Genomic DNA, 17,049 nt, shown 5'->3' on the forward strand with positions numbered 1-17,049 from the left:
ATACCTGCTCAGCATTTTTGGCATGCACATTCCTGAAATATATCCATAAGCAAAAGTGGCAATGAAAGGTGGGGTTTGAGTAATCTTTTCCCATAAACAGTTTTTTTTTTGCCACCATGCTAGGACACTCACTATGCAAGTACTGTGCTATACCATGCCAGGATATTGGGATACATATGTTGTATTCATTGGGGCAGGGGGAAGAAAAAAAATAGGAAGAGCATTTATCACCAACATAAGCACCTACCACACCAAGACAAAAGTCAAGGTTACACAAAACAGCAGTTTCTAACTTGTTTGTCTTTATTTTCCTGAACTATGGACCACCCTTGCTCACTCTTCATGCACTACACAGAGCAGAGTCTTTGGGATTTCCGAAGTTTCCCCTCACTTTTTAATTAAGATGAGAGAGAGGAGATGGGCAGAAACCAGTTCACACAGAACAGATTTCCACCCTCTCCAAATGAGATTAAAATGAAGAAAAATGTCAAAGTTGAATGTTTAATGCTTCTCCATACATGAGAATTTCTAGTAGAAACAGTTATAAGCCCTACTCAGCAGTAGTGTGACATTCACTGCTACTGATCTCTCCTGCATTTTAAACCACACTTCCAAACCAAGCAGAGCACTTTCCCAGAGCAGCAGTGGTACATGTGCCATGCTGCTATTTGCTCAGCTTTAGCCGGCTAAGAGTGAACACTGAACACTGTGCACAGGGACACAACAAGTTGGGGTCTTTATTCCTTGCTAGGGAAAGGAGGTCACACGGGGAAGAAAACAGTTTTGGTAGAACACTTTTCTTAAAGCAAGGTAACATCTGCTCTTAAAGACCTGCTTTCTACTAGTTCTTTGCATCTTCCTGCACTGGTACTTTTAATTTCCCCCTCACTAGTGTTCATGCAGTCAGGGGGTCTCAATGCTGCTTTGAAAATAAAATGTAGCACTTCTATCAAGTGACCTACGTGTCTGCAGAGGCTTATTCAACCAACTGCACTGTTGTCCAGCAGCAACGTTGAGCCTGTATCCAAACCAGAGCCTGATCCACCACCTACTACTGCAGCTCTCCTGAAAAGACCTTTCTAGTACTATGGCTGTTCTGTAACAGAAGAAAATCAGGATTCCATGCTTCCTTCCTTTGTAAGGAGATCATTTGCACATTATTTGAGAATACATGAGTGAAACACCCTGGCTCAGTGGTCACCTCTAGAGCTGTACACAACCAGTCCATATAGCACGAGGTTTAATGGGCTGGAGGACAGCAGCTTTGGCATGACACTTGGATTAGCAAAGCAGCTGCCAAAATCCCTGAAGGGGTGAAGCTGGGCTTCTTGTGCTACCTGCTGCTCTCTTCACCTTTCCTTCAGCCAGCAAAGTAAAGGATCATGACTAGGCAGCATAGAGTTTTCCATACTGCTCATGAATTATCTGGGTCAGAGGAAGCCTAAGGAACAGCAGTTGTCCCTTGGAGAGAGCTGGAGCTGCAGATGGCCGAGTTGTTGCAGACTCTCCCAAGTTCCTCAAACTTCCTCTCCTCCCCATATGAACAGGGGGGAACAGCTACCGCTCCTTGAGCTTAACTCAATTTACAAGATTTTGTCTTATATGGATATTTGCCCTTCTTTTGTTTGCTTCCTCTCGTGAAAAAGACAAAGTCATATCCACATAGCCCATAGACTCTTCCAGCCAGCATCTTAGCAGCTATCCCCTACATCAGGTTAGGTCTTTCTTTAAAGAAGCAGACATTTCGGAGAAAATCAACTTATATAGGTCAGAGAGCCTACAGGGCTATAGGGGTATAGTGTTTAATTCACCTTAAGTTACAGCTCTTATTGCTCTTTTGAGCTTGCTTGATACATTTGTTTTGTTTTATTTTTTTATCCATGTCATAAGCACAGGAAGCAAAATGCTCTAAGTTTCTAGATACTAGAGTAGATTGTTCCCAGTCTGCTCATCTCATGTTTCAAAAAACAAAGGGAGAAAAGGAAAGCAAGGAAGCAAAGGAGAGCGGGACAGATCCCAGTATCACTGTGACCTGCAACTGATATTGTAACACAGAATAGCCTGTCATTACTGAGAACAGATACTAGAAAATTTCTGATAATCTAAGGGTGATTTTTTTTTCCTGAGGTCAGCAGAATATCAGCTTCCCCAAGGAGGGCTCCTACGTACCATGCATTACATAAGAAGGTCTGTAGCTTACAGTGTGCAGTAAGTGATAGTTGGTGACAAAAATTTTAAGGAGTTCAAGATAGCTTACAAGAGTGCACTAACTTTACAGTATACAGGAACACGGCTTTTGTGGCCAGACCTCCTCCTTTCTCACGGCTGCAGTGATTTCAAGTTATCTGTTAAATTAAGGCAAGCTTCTATCATTATTACATCAAACTTCAAGGGAACTTAGTAGAACAATGGAATCAATCCTGAGCTTCCATGTCTTAAAAATGTACCTGGGTGCAACCTAAAAGAACAAGAGCAGATTCATGGTCTCAGCCCCCTTCTCCGAGGCAGGACCAAGCCTCTGCAAACCTACAGCTGTCTTTGGCCATGTCTCTGCGACCAAGTGCCACGTCTGTGGGTGCAGGGAGTTCGCACAAGACGACGTGCAAAGTACTACAAAGCTCACTATAGTCCTACTACAGTCCTGCTATAGTGAGCTTTGACCAAAAATGCCAAAACCAGCTCCCACTTACCGCAGTAGCTTAGTCGCTATCAAACACGATTAATACTGAACTGAACTTAGTGTCCCCCCTCAACAGGGCTGCAACACAATGACATAAACCTGCTGTAGCACCAAATGTTTGCAGCTCCACAGCCCAAACCAGGGTTTATTTTTAATACTAGTGCTATCACACAGAATTCCTGCCCTACTCACAGTGCCACTGTCCAAACCTTCCCCTTTCTTCACCATTTATTGAATGAAGATTTTTTTTTTTAAATCTTCCTCAACAAGAGCAAAGGAGTAAAGGCAATGCATCACCTATGAAAATATTTAGTCTTGAAAACAATGGGGAATACAAAGTAGTTTTTTCTTTTCGTTTGACTAATTTGTGCCCAGGACTGCAGACAGGAAGGTACAAACTGTATCTGCGTGAGAGTAAAAAATATATATACAACTATATTTAACATTTAAATTACTTTAAACACAACTGTTGGCATACTAACAAACTTATATACATTTTTAAACAATACCTCTTTAATATCTTCTTTTTTTAAAACAAGTTTTATTTTCCTCCCAAAATACCCAATGCTACTTTAAAATTCTGGAGGGCTAAAAACTTCAGCTATATAGAAAATAGCAAGACATCTTACAATTGTAATGTATCATAGCACATAGTTTTTGTAAAAATAACACATCATTCAAAAATTGAACCACTGTAAAACTTCCCACAAGTCCAACAGGACTGTCTTTATAAGGTAACTTTGGTTAACAGCAAATCATTCTTAAACATTTAAGGAAAAATATATTTTTACCACTTCTACAGATGCATCTCCTTGACCTGTTGTAGCAATCCATGTATCTTTATGGATGAGCACTGCAATGCTGTTCAGTGCAATTTACTTGTACTGTGACTTCAGTAAAAAGGGAATCTTAATACAACCTGGTTTGTAATCCAAGTCTCTGGATATCAGAGAAAGAAAAATACTACCACTTCCTCCTTACAAGGCTGAATCTCATGCAGTACTTGCTGTGTTTAAATCAATGCTTGCCTTTTGTGCAAACCCTGCACTCTGGGCAGGCAGACAAATGAAGTGCCACTGGCCTTGACTGTAATGCAGTGATTTCTTCTGAATAGTGAGGCAGATTTCAGGTCAGATGTGGCCTCTACATCACTGGGATTTGACTCATTCTCAGGGGAACAATTGCCTCCCACTTTTGGGCAGGAAGAACCTAATCCTTATCTTTTCTTCTCCCCTAGCACTACAAAACCCTCTCTGATCCATCAAAAATCACAAAGAAAATGGAAAGATGTAGAATTCTCCAGGAAAAGAACATCACATTAGTCACTAGGCATTGGTTAAGTTGAAAAGCAGAGAAGTCTGACTGATGAACAAAGGCACTTGTAACGGTTCTCTGAACAATAGTCAGTGAGTCAACAACTTAAGTCTTGTGATCCAGCTGACCAACAGTGAGGGCTCTGCAGAGGAAGATTTTGTGGATGATGTAACAGAAGTTTTTTTAGAGCCTTCTTCTTGAAAAGGAATTGTTGCACTGTTGTGGAGGTCTGTATTCATAAAACATCTGCTGCCTCGAATATAATCTGTTCCTCTCACCAAATGCTTTTCAGACATTGGCCTTGGAATGGGATGCTGTGATGAGGGGCTTTCTTCAATGATTGGGGGTATTCTTTCGTTACTGAAGTATCTACACAGGACATCTTCACCTGTCGAAAGCAGAAAGGAAAAAAAAATACTGTTGGCTTCAAGGAAATCCATTGTTCCATTAATATTTTTATGTTCTTATTGCCAAAACCCTTCAGTGTTTCTAATGGCACTTCTCGGACTCTAGCTACCTTTTATAACATTGGACATGGGCAGCTGTCAATAAATTTGCATTTTTTAGGTAAAAAACAAAACACATTCATACAGAAGATAACATCTGACAGTCAAATTTCAGATTCATATACACCAAAACTGCTGGTAGAGATGACTTCCTTACAAGTCATTATCATGAGTCACAACTAATAGACCTCCTTGTTGCATGCTGCCTTCAAGCTGCTGATGGACCAGAGTTCGTCTGCACATGACTTGTGATTACCCTAAAAGCTACAATATTACTTTGGATGACAGATACCAGTTTTGCAAATAAAGATGTGAGTACTTTCCTGGCTTTTGATCACTGATTTGCTATGCTTGCTCTGTCCCCGTCTCTGTATCTATTTATTCATTTATTTAAAGGCACCTGCTTTTGGCTGCTGTTAGGGACATACCACCAGGCTAGATGGACCTTTGTCCTGAATCAAAAAACTTCAGCAACATTGGAATAATGCTCAGCATTTTACTTCTGAAAATCAATGTGCTTCTACAACAACCTCCATGGCAGACCAAGCAAAGATAGATAAAATAAAAGGTTTCATGATGAATATTAAACACAGAAGAGAAAGGGAAGAGGGAAAGAGAATCTGCACAAAGCAAAACGGTAAAAATGTGTCACATGAAGAGGCAAGCTCAGAACTACCCGAGTCACACCAGTTTACTTTTAACACTTGCATGAATTTTAAAACAGATTAAAATAAAAATCAATCCTATCATGGTTACAACAACAACTACAACAAAAAAAGGATCCTGGATTAGTTCAGCAATCTGCAAACACTAATCCAATTCTTCACTCTTAAACATTTACATTTAGTTGAATCCAATAGACTTGGGAAGGACAGAGAAAGGGGGGCGAGGTCTAAATCTTGCCTTTTCTCCCTGGTACTCGGGGCCTTGAGAAAGGTTCCGCAGCTGCTATCCAGCTCCCATCAGCAGGCATTGAGAGGGGACGAGGTTTTCCTAAAGGCAACGTGAAGAAGGTTATGAGAAAACTGAGCTAAATTTGGTAAGTCTTCATTTAAATATTTAAATCTAAATATCATATATAATAAACAAGGAGAGAGATACAGCAATAAGGAGTTAAACTCAGAGAAAAACAAAACAAAACCCCCAAAACACACAAAACAAAATGAAACCAAGGCCCTAAACTATTTCAAGACACAATGACTGGTGAAACAAGGCCATGTCGTATTGAGATTGAACAGGCAAGATCTTGCTCATCTCTAACTCCAATGAACCATACAATGAACTAACAATGACCATAATTTATAACTCAGACTTCACAGAAAAGTACACACAGAAATGGACAACTGTGGCATCAGAGCTCGGCTGAATGACATTCATTAAAGAATTAGTGTTTACGTGAAATTATTTCAGATGTACAATTTAATTCATGCTTACACTTCCCACATGACTACTCCCAATGTTCAACTAGTCCAGTAAGCATTTTTCTCATGCCAAATCTTCTAACTAAATGACATATTTTAGAGTTAGAATAGCAATAATGGAAGAGAAATGAACTCACCATAGGACTGTGTTTTTTCTCTCATTCTGGTTGGTACTATATTTGCTTCTACACGATATCCAGGCAATTGATCAGAATCAGCAATAGTAAATCTTCTCCTTCGACTTTCCTGATCCAGAAAAGAATTCGGAGATTCGGCACCCTTGGACCCACATAGTGGCTGACTGGGTTTGCTGCCTCCTCCATAAACAAAACTCCCCTTTTCATCTCTGCAACGAAATTTTACTTCAATTAGTGACCAAAGGTTTTCACGCTATACATATGTGCATGCTTGAAAGGGATTTCTAAGCTTTCAGTCATGCTCTTCCCCAGCTGCCATTGTTCTGCAAACAAACTGAACAAAAGCTGAAGAGGAAAGCAACGTCAGGTGATGGAAGACTTCATTAAATGTATTTATCAAGGAGAATAGAAAGCTACCCTGTCACACTCACACACCTCTTAAATAAGCCAGTAATGTCATGGCAATGTAATGGAGAAGTTCAGAAGTATATGTACCAATCTCAAAAAAGCTGTTGTGGAATGACAAGCCTTCCAGTCCTAAAGATGTCAAAGCTGTAATTGCTAGGTACACATTCCTAATGGGAGTGTATAGAAGGATTTATCCATCTGTTTGTCATGGGCACATTATCACCTCCATATTAGGGCCTGGGCTTTTCAGCCCAAATGTATATAAACATTTTTGAGCTATTTCTGCAGGAACTCCCTTCCTAGAACAAACACTCATTCTCAGTGGTCAGCAACTGCTATTTTCAGAACCAGTACTTGTTACTACCTCTAGAAGAGAAACACCTTCTTAGTTCAGATTTATCCCATTTTCCCCACTCCTCTGTATGTGCTTCTGCATGTTCATCTTACTGCTTGAAGCAGGCATCAACCAAGTTTGACAAAAACCAGCAACTGACTCTTGACCATACACAGATCCCAATATTCGCAACACTCACCTGGCCAACACATACATTTTTTTCTAGCTCTCCATCAAGACCATTATTCCAACTCAGTACATACACAGTAAAGCTACACCTGAACCATATGTTAACTGGAGAGCTCTACTACACCACCATGTGGAGACTGTGTCTTGGGATGGGAAGACACCTATTGATGCCAGCAGTAAGATGGATGCTAGGTTTCTATAAATGTATGTATTTTAACTAACTTGATTTTTAAAAAATGGGCATCCAAAGTGTTTCTCATGCATAAACATGAAAAACAGAGAGCAATTAAGGTAGGCCCTATTATGGCGAAGTTATCCTACTCTGGAGATCCACCAGACTTCCCTGAAGTATCTCTGGTGCAATATGAGGTGTTAGATCCGTGGAAGTGACCATTCTTCCCACATGAGCCTTTTTGCAAAAGGGAGTCAAGTTTTTGTCTTGAGCTATGTAGTTGATGTGCCAGGGCAGTTCAGGAAGTATCCTCTCCCTGGAAACCCTTTTGGCCTTTGGTCTCCTCAAGTCTCTAGCATCTGTGAGCAAAGACTTGAGAGCAAACACAAGCTAGCCATACCATTACATCTCCCTCCTGTACATACAGGTCTGCTTTTTTATAGTTGACATTGCTGGAAAAATATAAAACCGAATGAATTGACTCTCCCTTCCCTTTAGTGAGAACATTCCTGTGTTTTATAATTTACATGCATAATAATTCAGTGTAAATTCTTTTCTATCCTAATACTTCGTCAAAATAGAGCACTGGAAAAAAAACATTAAAAAATGACTTTATGCTATGTGCAGCTGGATTTAAAAATAAAAGCAAAAAGACAACCCCACAACAAAAAAAGGAATGACACCCATTACTGCTTTGGGAAGCAGTACAACTCTGATCTATATGGCACACAATCTTCTAACAATGAAATCTACTATTACAATCTTATGTATTGAAGCATAAGCTTTAACAAATGTAAGCATTTAAGCAATCAGAAGAAAATGAGATCTGCAGTTTCCTTAAGCTAATTTGCACAGACCTCTAAAACAAGCAAGGTAGCTCAAAACCAAGTATAATAAAAGACTTGTGTTCAGTAGTACGTGTTTACGGCATACCGAGGAGCATATGGAACAGTTGGTGGAGGTGGTATGTAGAGATCCAAAATGGCTGGCTTCTCTTTTTTCAGTGAGGTGTCCATGGTACTTTCTGCTGACTGGGTTGAAGTTGACAGAGGACTGGTCTGAAATGTTAGACAACAACAAGTAGTGCACCATGTTAAACACACAATCTGTAACCCTTGAATATAGTTCACTGCACCTCATTCTGTACAACTCGGTGCCTGGGTCATGGGCATAGGCAGGAGTATGATGATGGTCACTGCAAATTACACAAAGTAAAATAACCAGGGTAGGCAAAGCTACACAAAATATATATTATTACTCATTTGAACAAATCTGCCATTTTATTGTTGTTTTATTGCATTACATTCTTGTCTCGCTTTTAGACATCCAGAGTTTCAGGTAATCAGTTTAGATTCAATTAGATTATTTCCTCCTGTTAAGTAAGAAGTCCAACGCTCCCTTATATAACCATTTTGAGGAATGGCGTGTTATTTAAGAGTTGTGAACTTCAACTTCCTCACTACTTGTTACCTAATCTATGACCTACCCAACATCCAAATCTTGTTTCTGCAAATAGTTTGAAAATCTCCCCACCCTACACTGGACTCAAGAGAGCAAATATCTTGAATAACCTAAGTAACTTCTGCAAAACTCTACTACTTGGGAAAAAAAGGGGAAGCATTTATTACTCCAAGCTGATGAATTCCATACATATCAGCAGCTTTACTTCAGATAAGTTCTAAGACCAGTGCCAGAGCAACCAGTTAAAATGCTCAACACACCTAGTCTCCTTGTGTATTAAGAGGGCATGATCTGGGTGAAAAAGGAGAAACATTCCTCCTTTTATTGAGAATGTGGAGAGGACAGCCGTTTCACAAACCTCCTCGAGCTGCACTTAACACACACGTCCTTGGGGAGCATTTCTGCTAGTTCTATTTCAGATCCAACACTAAGGCACCTGCACCCGGGCACTACAGCTGATGCCCAATCTTTCACCTGCACCAGGGGCGGTTTCCAGCGCAGGTTCTTCAGCGGAGCCGGAGCGAAATTGAAAGAGCCACTGGGCCGCTTCTTAAGCAGGAGCCTAACGCCAGCAGGATTCTCTCGCAACTTCCCCACCAGGTTTTTCAGTTGCCATCCCACCTTGAAGAGAATAAAGACATCTTTTATTTAGTGGCGCTTTTCTGGAAGTCAATCTGTTTATGTATGAAACCAATGACAAAAAAAAAAAATTAAAAAAAATCCCACAATTAAGACAAAATTGGAAGGAACAACAAAAAATTCTGAATCTCCTTTTTGGGGAGTTTTTTGTTTGTTTTGTCTTGAAAAAAGAGAGTTCTTTAAGATTAAACACAGATTTTGGGCACTGCTGTTTATACCTCAGGTCCAGTCCTAGCAGGACGCAGGAATGTGCTCAAGTGGAGCAACACAGGTGTTCACTCAGAATGAAATTGCTTTATCTGTGTTAAGTACAAATGTACTCATTAAAGTTCCCAGCTGCGAACTATTTGAAGAATACTTGATTTTTTAAATTGTTTTTATTTGCATTCTTGTAGATTGAAAAAAATGTAACAATTTATAGTCTGCCTTAAATGCAGTGTGGAAGATTTTAATAAATATTGTATGCACACAATGAAACACTGCAAGAATTAAGAAAAAAATTGCAGCTAAGTACAAACTGACATGAAAACAATGCTAAAAACCCTAAAATTTTTTCAACAGAAAACACCAGAAGGGCCCACATGTCACAAAGCTGTTATCCATTTAGAATTGCCGAGGAAAGAGAAACGATCATATGGAAAGGTTGGTAAGGCAATTTATTACTAACCACAGTTTGCCGATTAACCTGGATCACTTCATCACCAGCATGAATCTTCTGAGATCGATCAGCAGGGGACTACAAAGCAGAAAACAAAAGGCATATGTTTCAATAGTCATTTTCCCTTCCCATCACATCCCCAACCCAGGTTACGTTGAAGGCTGTGGATTTGACAAAAAGAGAGTCACTGAAAATCTCCATACAACTGCATCCTACAAAGAGCTATGCTATATCCACCAATAATGACACATGCCAAAGAATGCAACTTATGGTTTGCTTTTGATACTGGGAGAACTGAAAATAAGCGGAGGAAAGGACATGGCCTACATCCTCACAGGCCAAACTGTACTCAGATCACGGGACCAACTTTGCTTTCCTTCAGCTGGAATTTATACCATTGTTTCAGACGGATGACTAAAGAGGGGACTGCTGTCCTTAACATGTCCTAACACACAAACTCTCTGTAAACTTTGTTTTTAAGTGTATACTAACACAAAAAAAAAAAAAAAAAAAAAAAAAAAAGAAAGAAAAAAACTCACTAAAGTTTTGAATGTGCAAGACAGGAGTAAAATCTCTTCAAAACACAAAACTGGACCATTTACTAATGTAAACAAGAGCTGCCAACTTTAACATGAAGTTATCTGCCCCCATTAAGGTCAACAAATAAAATGTGTTTGTACCACATCACACGTACTTACATACATGGTGAATAATACCCCTAAACCACTTTTCTTCTTGAAACAAAAGTGAAAAACAACCCAAGCTCTGGGGAACCATCAGGAAGGAACGGCGAGTGACATGTGTCAATATTTAGTTAGACTTATCTACAGCAGGTACCATGCACCAGCTATTACTGCTGTTACTAATAACAGCTTTGCTGCCATAATCTGCCACTCCTGAGCAGCCTTGACAACACACAACCTGCACAGGCCTATCAGCATAGGAAACCACAGGGATAAACCACGGGGACAGAGCCAAAACTACTTCTCTATTTTCCCCTGTGCACCTGGTAGCCATCCCACCATTTCTTCCCAGTGACTCTGGAATTGGCCATCAGGACTAAGGAAGGACTCCTGCCCCTCCTTACCAACCCTTCAGAACTGAAGCAGCAGTTTTATTTGAAGGAACTGCAGGAATAAACTGTGCAACAAGGGAAGACGTGGGGGAATTTGAGGGAGGCTCCAGCTATCCTGAGTAACCCCATTTCTTCATTGTCTTCTTGCTTCCTTTGCAAGGAAATGCCTCTGTGGAGGGCTGTGTATACATGATTCAGCCAAGACTATAAAATATTGTGTGCCACAGTTATGCTTGTGGAAAACAGTGCTTGTTCCAGGCTGTCCCCTGGGTGATCAGCAGCAGCAGCAGGGTGGGGGGTCTCGGACAGAGGGCTGCTCTCGCAGCCCAGCTAACACCGTGGATGCTGCAACTGCACCCCGAGAGCAGAGGAAAGAGCAAAGTTTAGAGCCAATGCAACTCGGGACACAGGCAGGGAGGCTGAAATGAGGAATCCTCACAGGTGACTGGTGTCAAACGCATGGGCTTTCCCACTCCTTTTAGTGTGCACAACTGTTACTTTTCAGTGCAATTCCACTGTGTTCCAATAAAGGGTCTTTTGGAGACAGCTACTACAATACCATTCCAAGGCTAAAGAGAAAATGGACCTATGGTCCAGCCTGATCAAAATGATCCCGTGCAGTCAGAAAAACATCATTTGTAGCTCCCCCTCAGTTTTTCTTCCCCCAAAGAGGACAGTCTCCCCCAAAGAAGAATTAGCATTTATACGCAAGCTGAAGTCCTGGGCTTTGGTTAACACTCAAGAAGCAAGACAACTCTGCTCACAGCCTCCAAAATAAAATCTATGCGCACAGGGAATCTGGCAGCACTCAGTGCTACGTTCTTTCAGATTTATTTGATCTCAAAACGGACTGGGTCTGTGTTTCAGATCCAACGCTGAGTTATACCAGGCCAACAGGATTACAAACTGGCATAAAAGCTTTCAGTTTTCACTATGACCTGCAGGCATAGATTTCTACCCACTCCTCTCCAGCCCCTTCAGCTGCCAAGCATGCAACTCAACTCACTGGTTCTTTTTCCTCAGCAGCTTTTAATTTCACTCCCTGCTCTCGCAGAGAGGCATTGCCAACAATGTCACAGCATCATCTACGAGCCTCAATCATCAACCAGAGGTTCACTGAGCTAACTTTGGCAGAGAAGCCTTGAATAAAGCATCAGCTACTAATAACAAGCAGCCACCTATGGCAAAAGAATTCTGCTATGCGTATCACGCTGACCATTTCCTTCCAGTAGACTGCTCCTAAAGTCCTACTTTTTTGTCATCTTTTTAGGCTGCACAGTAATTTTGTCACTGGACAGTTTGTTGACTTCATCACTCATTATTGAATTCAGCATTTTGAGGTTTATATATTCTTATTAGGACAAATTTCCTTTACCAAAAGAGAGCAAATGGATACTTCCAGACTTAATTAAGCAAGACACCATAAGCTCTCAGAACAGATGCAGTATTTCATTAAAGTAACTATTCTAATACCAACTGCTTCAAGCATTTAGAAGAATTTCAAGCATTTACAAGAACTGACTTTAATTAGACTAACAGTAAAACATTCAGGCACAAAGTGTCTACAAATTCTGGATAAACCATTGTATTTAAAGTCCATACTTTAAAGTCCATAATCCATAGTATTTAAAGCAGTAATACACTGACAGTCAGACAAAATAAAAATATAATAGTGAGGAGGAAAAGCGAAAAAGAGAAAAAAGGGTGGACACTTAAACTTTATCAAAACAATATTCAGATAGTCTGAGATAAGCTACATGAACTTCACTTACGTTTTCTGTAGTTCCAGTAATTACATGCAATCCATCATAAGTTGATTTGATGTACATTCCCTAATATAAGCAGAAAAATGAAGAACAAGTTTAAGGATTAAAAACAAACCTATGCAATATATCCAATCATGCAATAATTCAGACTCAGAATTATCAAAAACCCTCAAAAATTCACATTTCTTTCCCTCAGAAAAAAATATATGCAATCTAATATTACATTCTAAGTCTCAGTGTTTTTCTAATTTGAGGCATTGAAAATTTTGAAATCATGAGATCAACTGAAATCTTACAGCTTATTTTTTATAATTCACTTTACTGTCATATAACATTTATCTCTAAGACACAGAATGCAGTTTAATGCTTGCAACCTTAACCCTATTTCAGCTGTGTTTATAGCATTCAGTCTTGAACAAACTTTTAATTTTTTTATGACCCTGCCCACACTGCAGCATTACAGATTTTACTAGGCAGCCACTAGCTCCTTCCATAAAAAGCACGTTTATATAGGCAGACTACGGATCATATACATGTTCTTTTGCACTTTCTCTTATCAAGTCAAAACACAAGTGATCTCCCAACCACAATTCTGACGTAAGCAGTAAAAGCTCTAGCAGAACTAATTACTTGTGGCTCTGCTTGGTAATGCTGAATGCAAGTGCAAGGGCAGATGCAGACGGGGTCAGTGTTGATCGTATGAACACTACAACAGAGATCACTATCAAGCTATTAATAATTACATGTGAAATATTTCCTCTGGAAAGGGGATCAATTTGGCTGATTGGTCTATCCAATTCCATGTACTACTTCCTCATTTTTTATCTAGTCTAGTCAAGCTGACATTATTTTCTTGTGATTTGTACATTAATAAAGAGGGACCCAAAATTTCAAGAATGCGTGACTGATTTGGTCTAATCCAGTGACTTATGTAAAACTATAGCACAACAACGCTGTAAAAGTTCTCTTAAAGAGTGTTCAACTTTTTTTTTTTTTTTTTAAATATAAATGCACTTTATCAGAAGTGCCTCCAGGACTTTCTAAACACGTACATTTCCCAGACAGCATATTTGTCAATATTTGTCAAGATTTTAACTTCAGTTCTCATAACCAGGACTCAGATGAGTGGAATGCACTGAGCAAAACACTCAGTAATATTAATATTATACAATACAAAGACACTGAACAATTTTTAAAAAATCTCATATTCAAGCTAACAAAAACCTCTAAACCTCTCAATTCTTCACAGACTGGCTATAAACAAAAATGTGTCCTTCAAAAGCACAAAGTCCTCCCCAACCACTGATGCCCTCACATTGAATCCTTCAAGTTTTTTCCCCCCCTTGCCTCTTGTTATTCCCTGCAGGATAGTCGCAGTTCTGAAATACACAGCTATACTTCTGCATGCAGCAGCTTGCAGGAGCACCTATTGACACCAGGCTCAGCAGGACCCTCCAAAATTGGTTCTTACCAGGCCCTCCCCAGGTTTAATGTTGGTCAAGTGAACCTCCTCCAGACAAGCACACTGGCTCATTAACGGATCCGTAGTTGATCGGATGGCTTTATCACAAATTCCATTTAAAGTCTTCGACTACAATGAAAACATAAAAAATGTTTTAGAAGATTTCTTCCAGCTTCCTCCAAATTCAGTTTTCAATAATGGAATGGAAAATAGCTCTAAAATTTGATTTGCTAATACAGTGAAATTAGGAATCAGTGAAATAGAAGATTGATTTCTACAGCTCTCATCTACGGCATGCTTGTCTTTCTACAGGACAGGAGATCTGATTCCACTAGTGTCAACTCATTGACAGGTGACAGCACAACCGGTGTTTAAAAAGAAAAGAAAACGTTCAATACACATAATACAGAAAAGGGGGTTGGGTTTCCTTGGCTTGGGCACAAACATAACCCATTAAAATGATCAAATACTTTCATGATTTCTTGTGGCAACTATTAACACTTTCCTAATGTTCTTCATTTTTACTACAAGAATAGTCTCGTAACAAAATTGTCTGCGAGTCATTAAAAATGACCTTGCTGACCACTGACTTATTTGACTTATTTACACACAAAGTTTTACAACATAAAGGTAAGACATGCAGCATTTAAGGGTTTCAGAATTACTTTTCTCCTTCATGCCTCTGAACTGACCTCTTCTGGAATGCTTACTCAGCCAAGGCTCGTATTTCCTTTTGACCAAGACATAATTGGTCCTAAGCCAGCATTATAACTAAAGACAAATTTTGACCTTCTCTGCTAGTGTCAGTGAAGTCAAAGGTAGAAGGGATTTCTCTTTCAAAAATTTTAAGCATAAGAATGGCTAATTATTTAGAAAAAAAATACTGTATTTGAAAAATCTGAGGCTTCTCTAAACCTAGAAATTTCACTAATGCCCCACGGTGGTTTTTTTTGGATCTTGTTGTAAACTGGAACAATACTGACATTTAAAGTAACTTACAAAAAGTATATGGGGAGGTGAGGAGGGTTTACTACACAGTAGGCTAGTTATTTATAACCTATTTGGGAACCAGCAAAGTAAGTCACTTTCTATGATTCTATGATTCACAAAGGGATTAGAATTTGCCTTCAATACAGAGTGTAAGGAGCACTGCTGGTGGGGGAAGACAGTTCTTTGGGACCACAATAGTCCCTGGAAACAATAGTTCCAACCGCTCTTTTTGGTTTGTTTTAAATCTGATTTGTAGAGCAACAATAAAACAAATCAAAACAATATGCGAGTGTGAATACGAGGAACTGCTCAAACAAGGGAATTCCACACAACAATACCTATTCCAGCGTGGGTGTGCATAAAAGGAAAAAAGAAAGCAGCAAAAAACTCCCTTTTACGTGGTCCCTTTATTTATGGACCAAATTATTTTTAGTTATTGTGCTACTAAATTCCTAAGCATCTATGACCTAGCGGAAGGCCTTATCAAAGAGCACAGCCTGGTTCATGTCAAAAGCAGGAAGCGATGATTAACTGTTATAAAATATAAAAAGCATTCCACTATGGTCCTCATTTTGTCACAAGGCTGCTTCAAACAGATTTTGAAAACTTAGATGTTTCAGGCTCAAGTAACATTAGACAGAGAATTTTAATTCTATAGGCGGGATAGTTCTTTTAGAAGAATCATAATAAGGCACAGTAGCAATTTATACAGGCACTAAATATTTCATGATGCACACCACAGGCAAACTGGCTTATTTAGGCAATTATCATTCTACATTCCGTGCTTTTAAAATTTGAAGTTTGCATTCTCTTGGAAAAAGTAGCTATGCAATGAAGTTTAAGGAGTATGTGAGCAAGGAAGTTTAAGGAATATGTGAACTAGTGCTGCACACGCACACACACAGAGTCCACTGAATAACTACAGTAAAAGGTATTCATAAGACAACCCACAGAGATATTTTATTGAATGATACATATGGATTGTACTATGTCACACATATAATTAGGTTAGAAATCACTGAAATTATGTGAATGCATGCAGCTGAACTTCAACAGAATTTCATACTTACTACAGCTTGAACTTTATCTTCCATGTCAGCCACAGTGCAATCCTAAAAAGCAACAACAAGAAAAAAAAAATACCTTTAACACACATTAACCTTGACCTGAAATAAAGTTGTTCATGCTGGAGGGATTAAACAGATTAGTTTCACCTGGCAGGACTCAAGTGTACTGTTCAACAACTATTTTCTGACCATGGCAGAAAGCAATAATAAACCTTTAAAGCTAAGGGAACATGGCATTCAATTACAGCAGCAGACTTTTGCTGAAAAGCTGAGCTGTGCACAATAAAGCCTGAAGAAAGTAAGGCACAGAAGCCTGTCTTACACATCATAGACACCGATTCCAGAGCTCCTTCTATTTGAGACATCAAAACAGACCTAAAATATATTTGTCAAAAGAGCCTCAGTGATTTATAAAATATGCTATTGATGACATTCATGAAGGCCAGGGGACTGTACACAAAGAATAACTCACACAGCTCAGGTACACAAGTCTCTGAAATGAAACAAGTTCATTTAACAGAATACAGAAGTAGTCATTGTTCCCTCTAAGAACAGCTAAGCCAGAGAACAGTATTAGATTCCGAGATTAAAAAGTTAAAAAACAGCAGGTAAATAATGAAACAAGACTTATAATATTTAAAAGGTGTGGGGGAAAAAAACTCCAAGCATTTAAGCCACCCAAGATACCAGCCTCTCGGTAACACCTCAGCTTGCATTTGAAGCTGTTCCACAGCTCTTGGCCCCTCTGCTCTTCCATTTTAGCACTATAT

General features: G+C 39.3%; 1 protein-coding gene across 2 annotated transcripts in view; it reads right to left on the minus strand.

Moving 5' to 3' along the window:
* Positions 1 to 356: 356 nt before the first annotated feature.
* Positions 357 to 17,049, minus strand: part of CNKSR3 (CNKSR family member 3) — a 56,089-nt gene continuing 39,396 nt past the window's right edge. Inside the window, exons 5-13 of one of the 2 annotated variants that reach the window (XM_026044374.1) lie at positions 16,283 to 16,324; positions 14,232 to 14,351; positions 12,767 to 12,826; positions 9,932 to 9,997; positions 9,097 to 9,243; positions 8,095 to 8,219; positions 6,059 to 6,267; positions 5,404 to 5,493; positions 357 to 4,382 (exon numbers count right to left, since the gene is read on the minus strand). In XM_026044374.1, coding sequence (XP_025900159.1) covers positions 4,084 to 4,382; positions 5,404 to 5,493; positions 6,059 to 6,267; positions 8,095 to 8,219; positions 9,097 to 9,243; positions 9,932 to 9,997; positions 12,767 to 12,826; positions 14,232 to 14,351; positions 16,283 to 16,324 — 1,158 coding nt within the window. In that variant the 3' untranslated portion in view covers positions 357 to 4,083. Of the gene's footprint in view, positions 4,383 to 5,403; positions 5,494 to 6,058; positions 6,268 to 8,094; positions 8,220 to 9,096; positions 9,244 to 9,928; positions 9,998 to 12,766; positions 12,827 to 14,231; positions 14,352 to 16,282; positions 16,325 to 17,049 lie in introns of both variants that reach the window. The other variant, XM_026044373.1, reaches the window with a different exon arrangement.

Source organism: Nothoprocta perdicaria, unplaced genomic scaffold (genome assembly GCF_003342845.1).
Source record: "Nothoprocta perdicaria isolate Ctin4 unplaced genomic scaffold, notPer1 scaffold_36, whole genome shotgun sequence".
NCBI classification, from domain to species: Eukaryota; Metazoa; Chordata; class Aves; order Tinamiformes; family Tinamidae; genus Nothoprocta; species Nothoprocta perdicaria.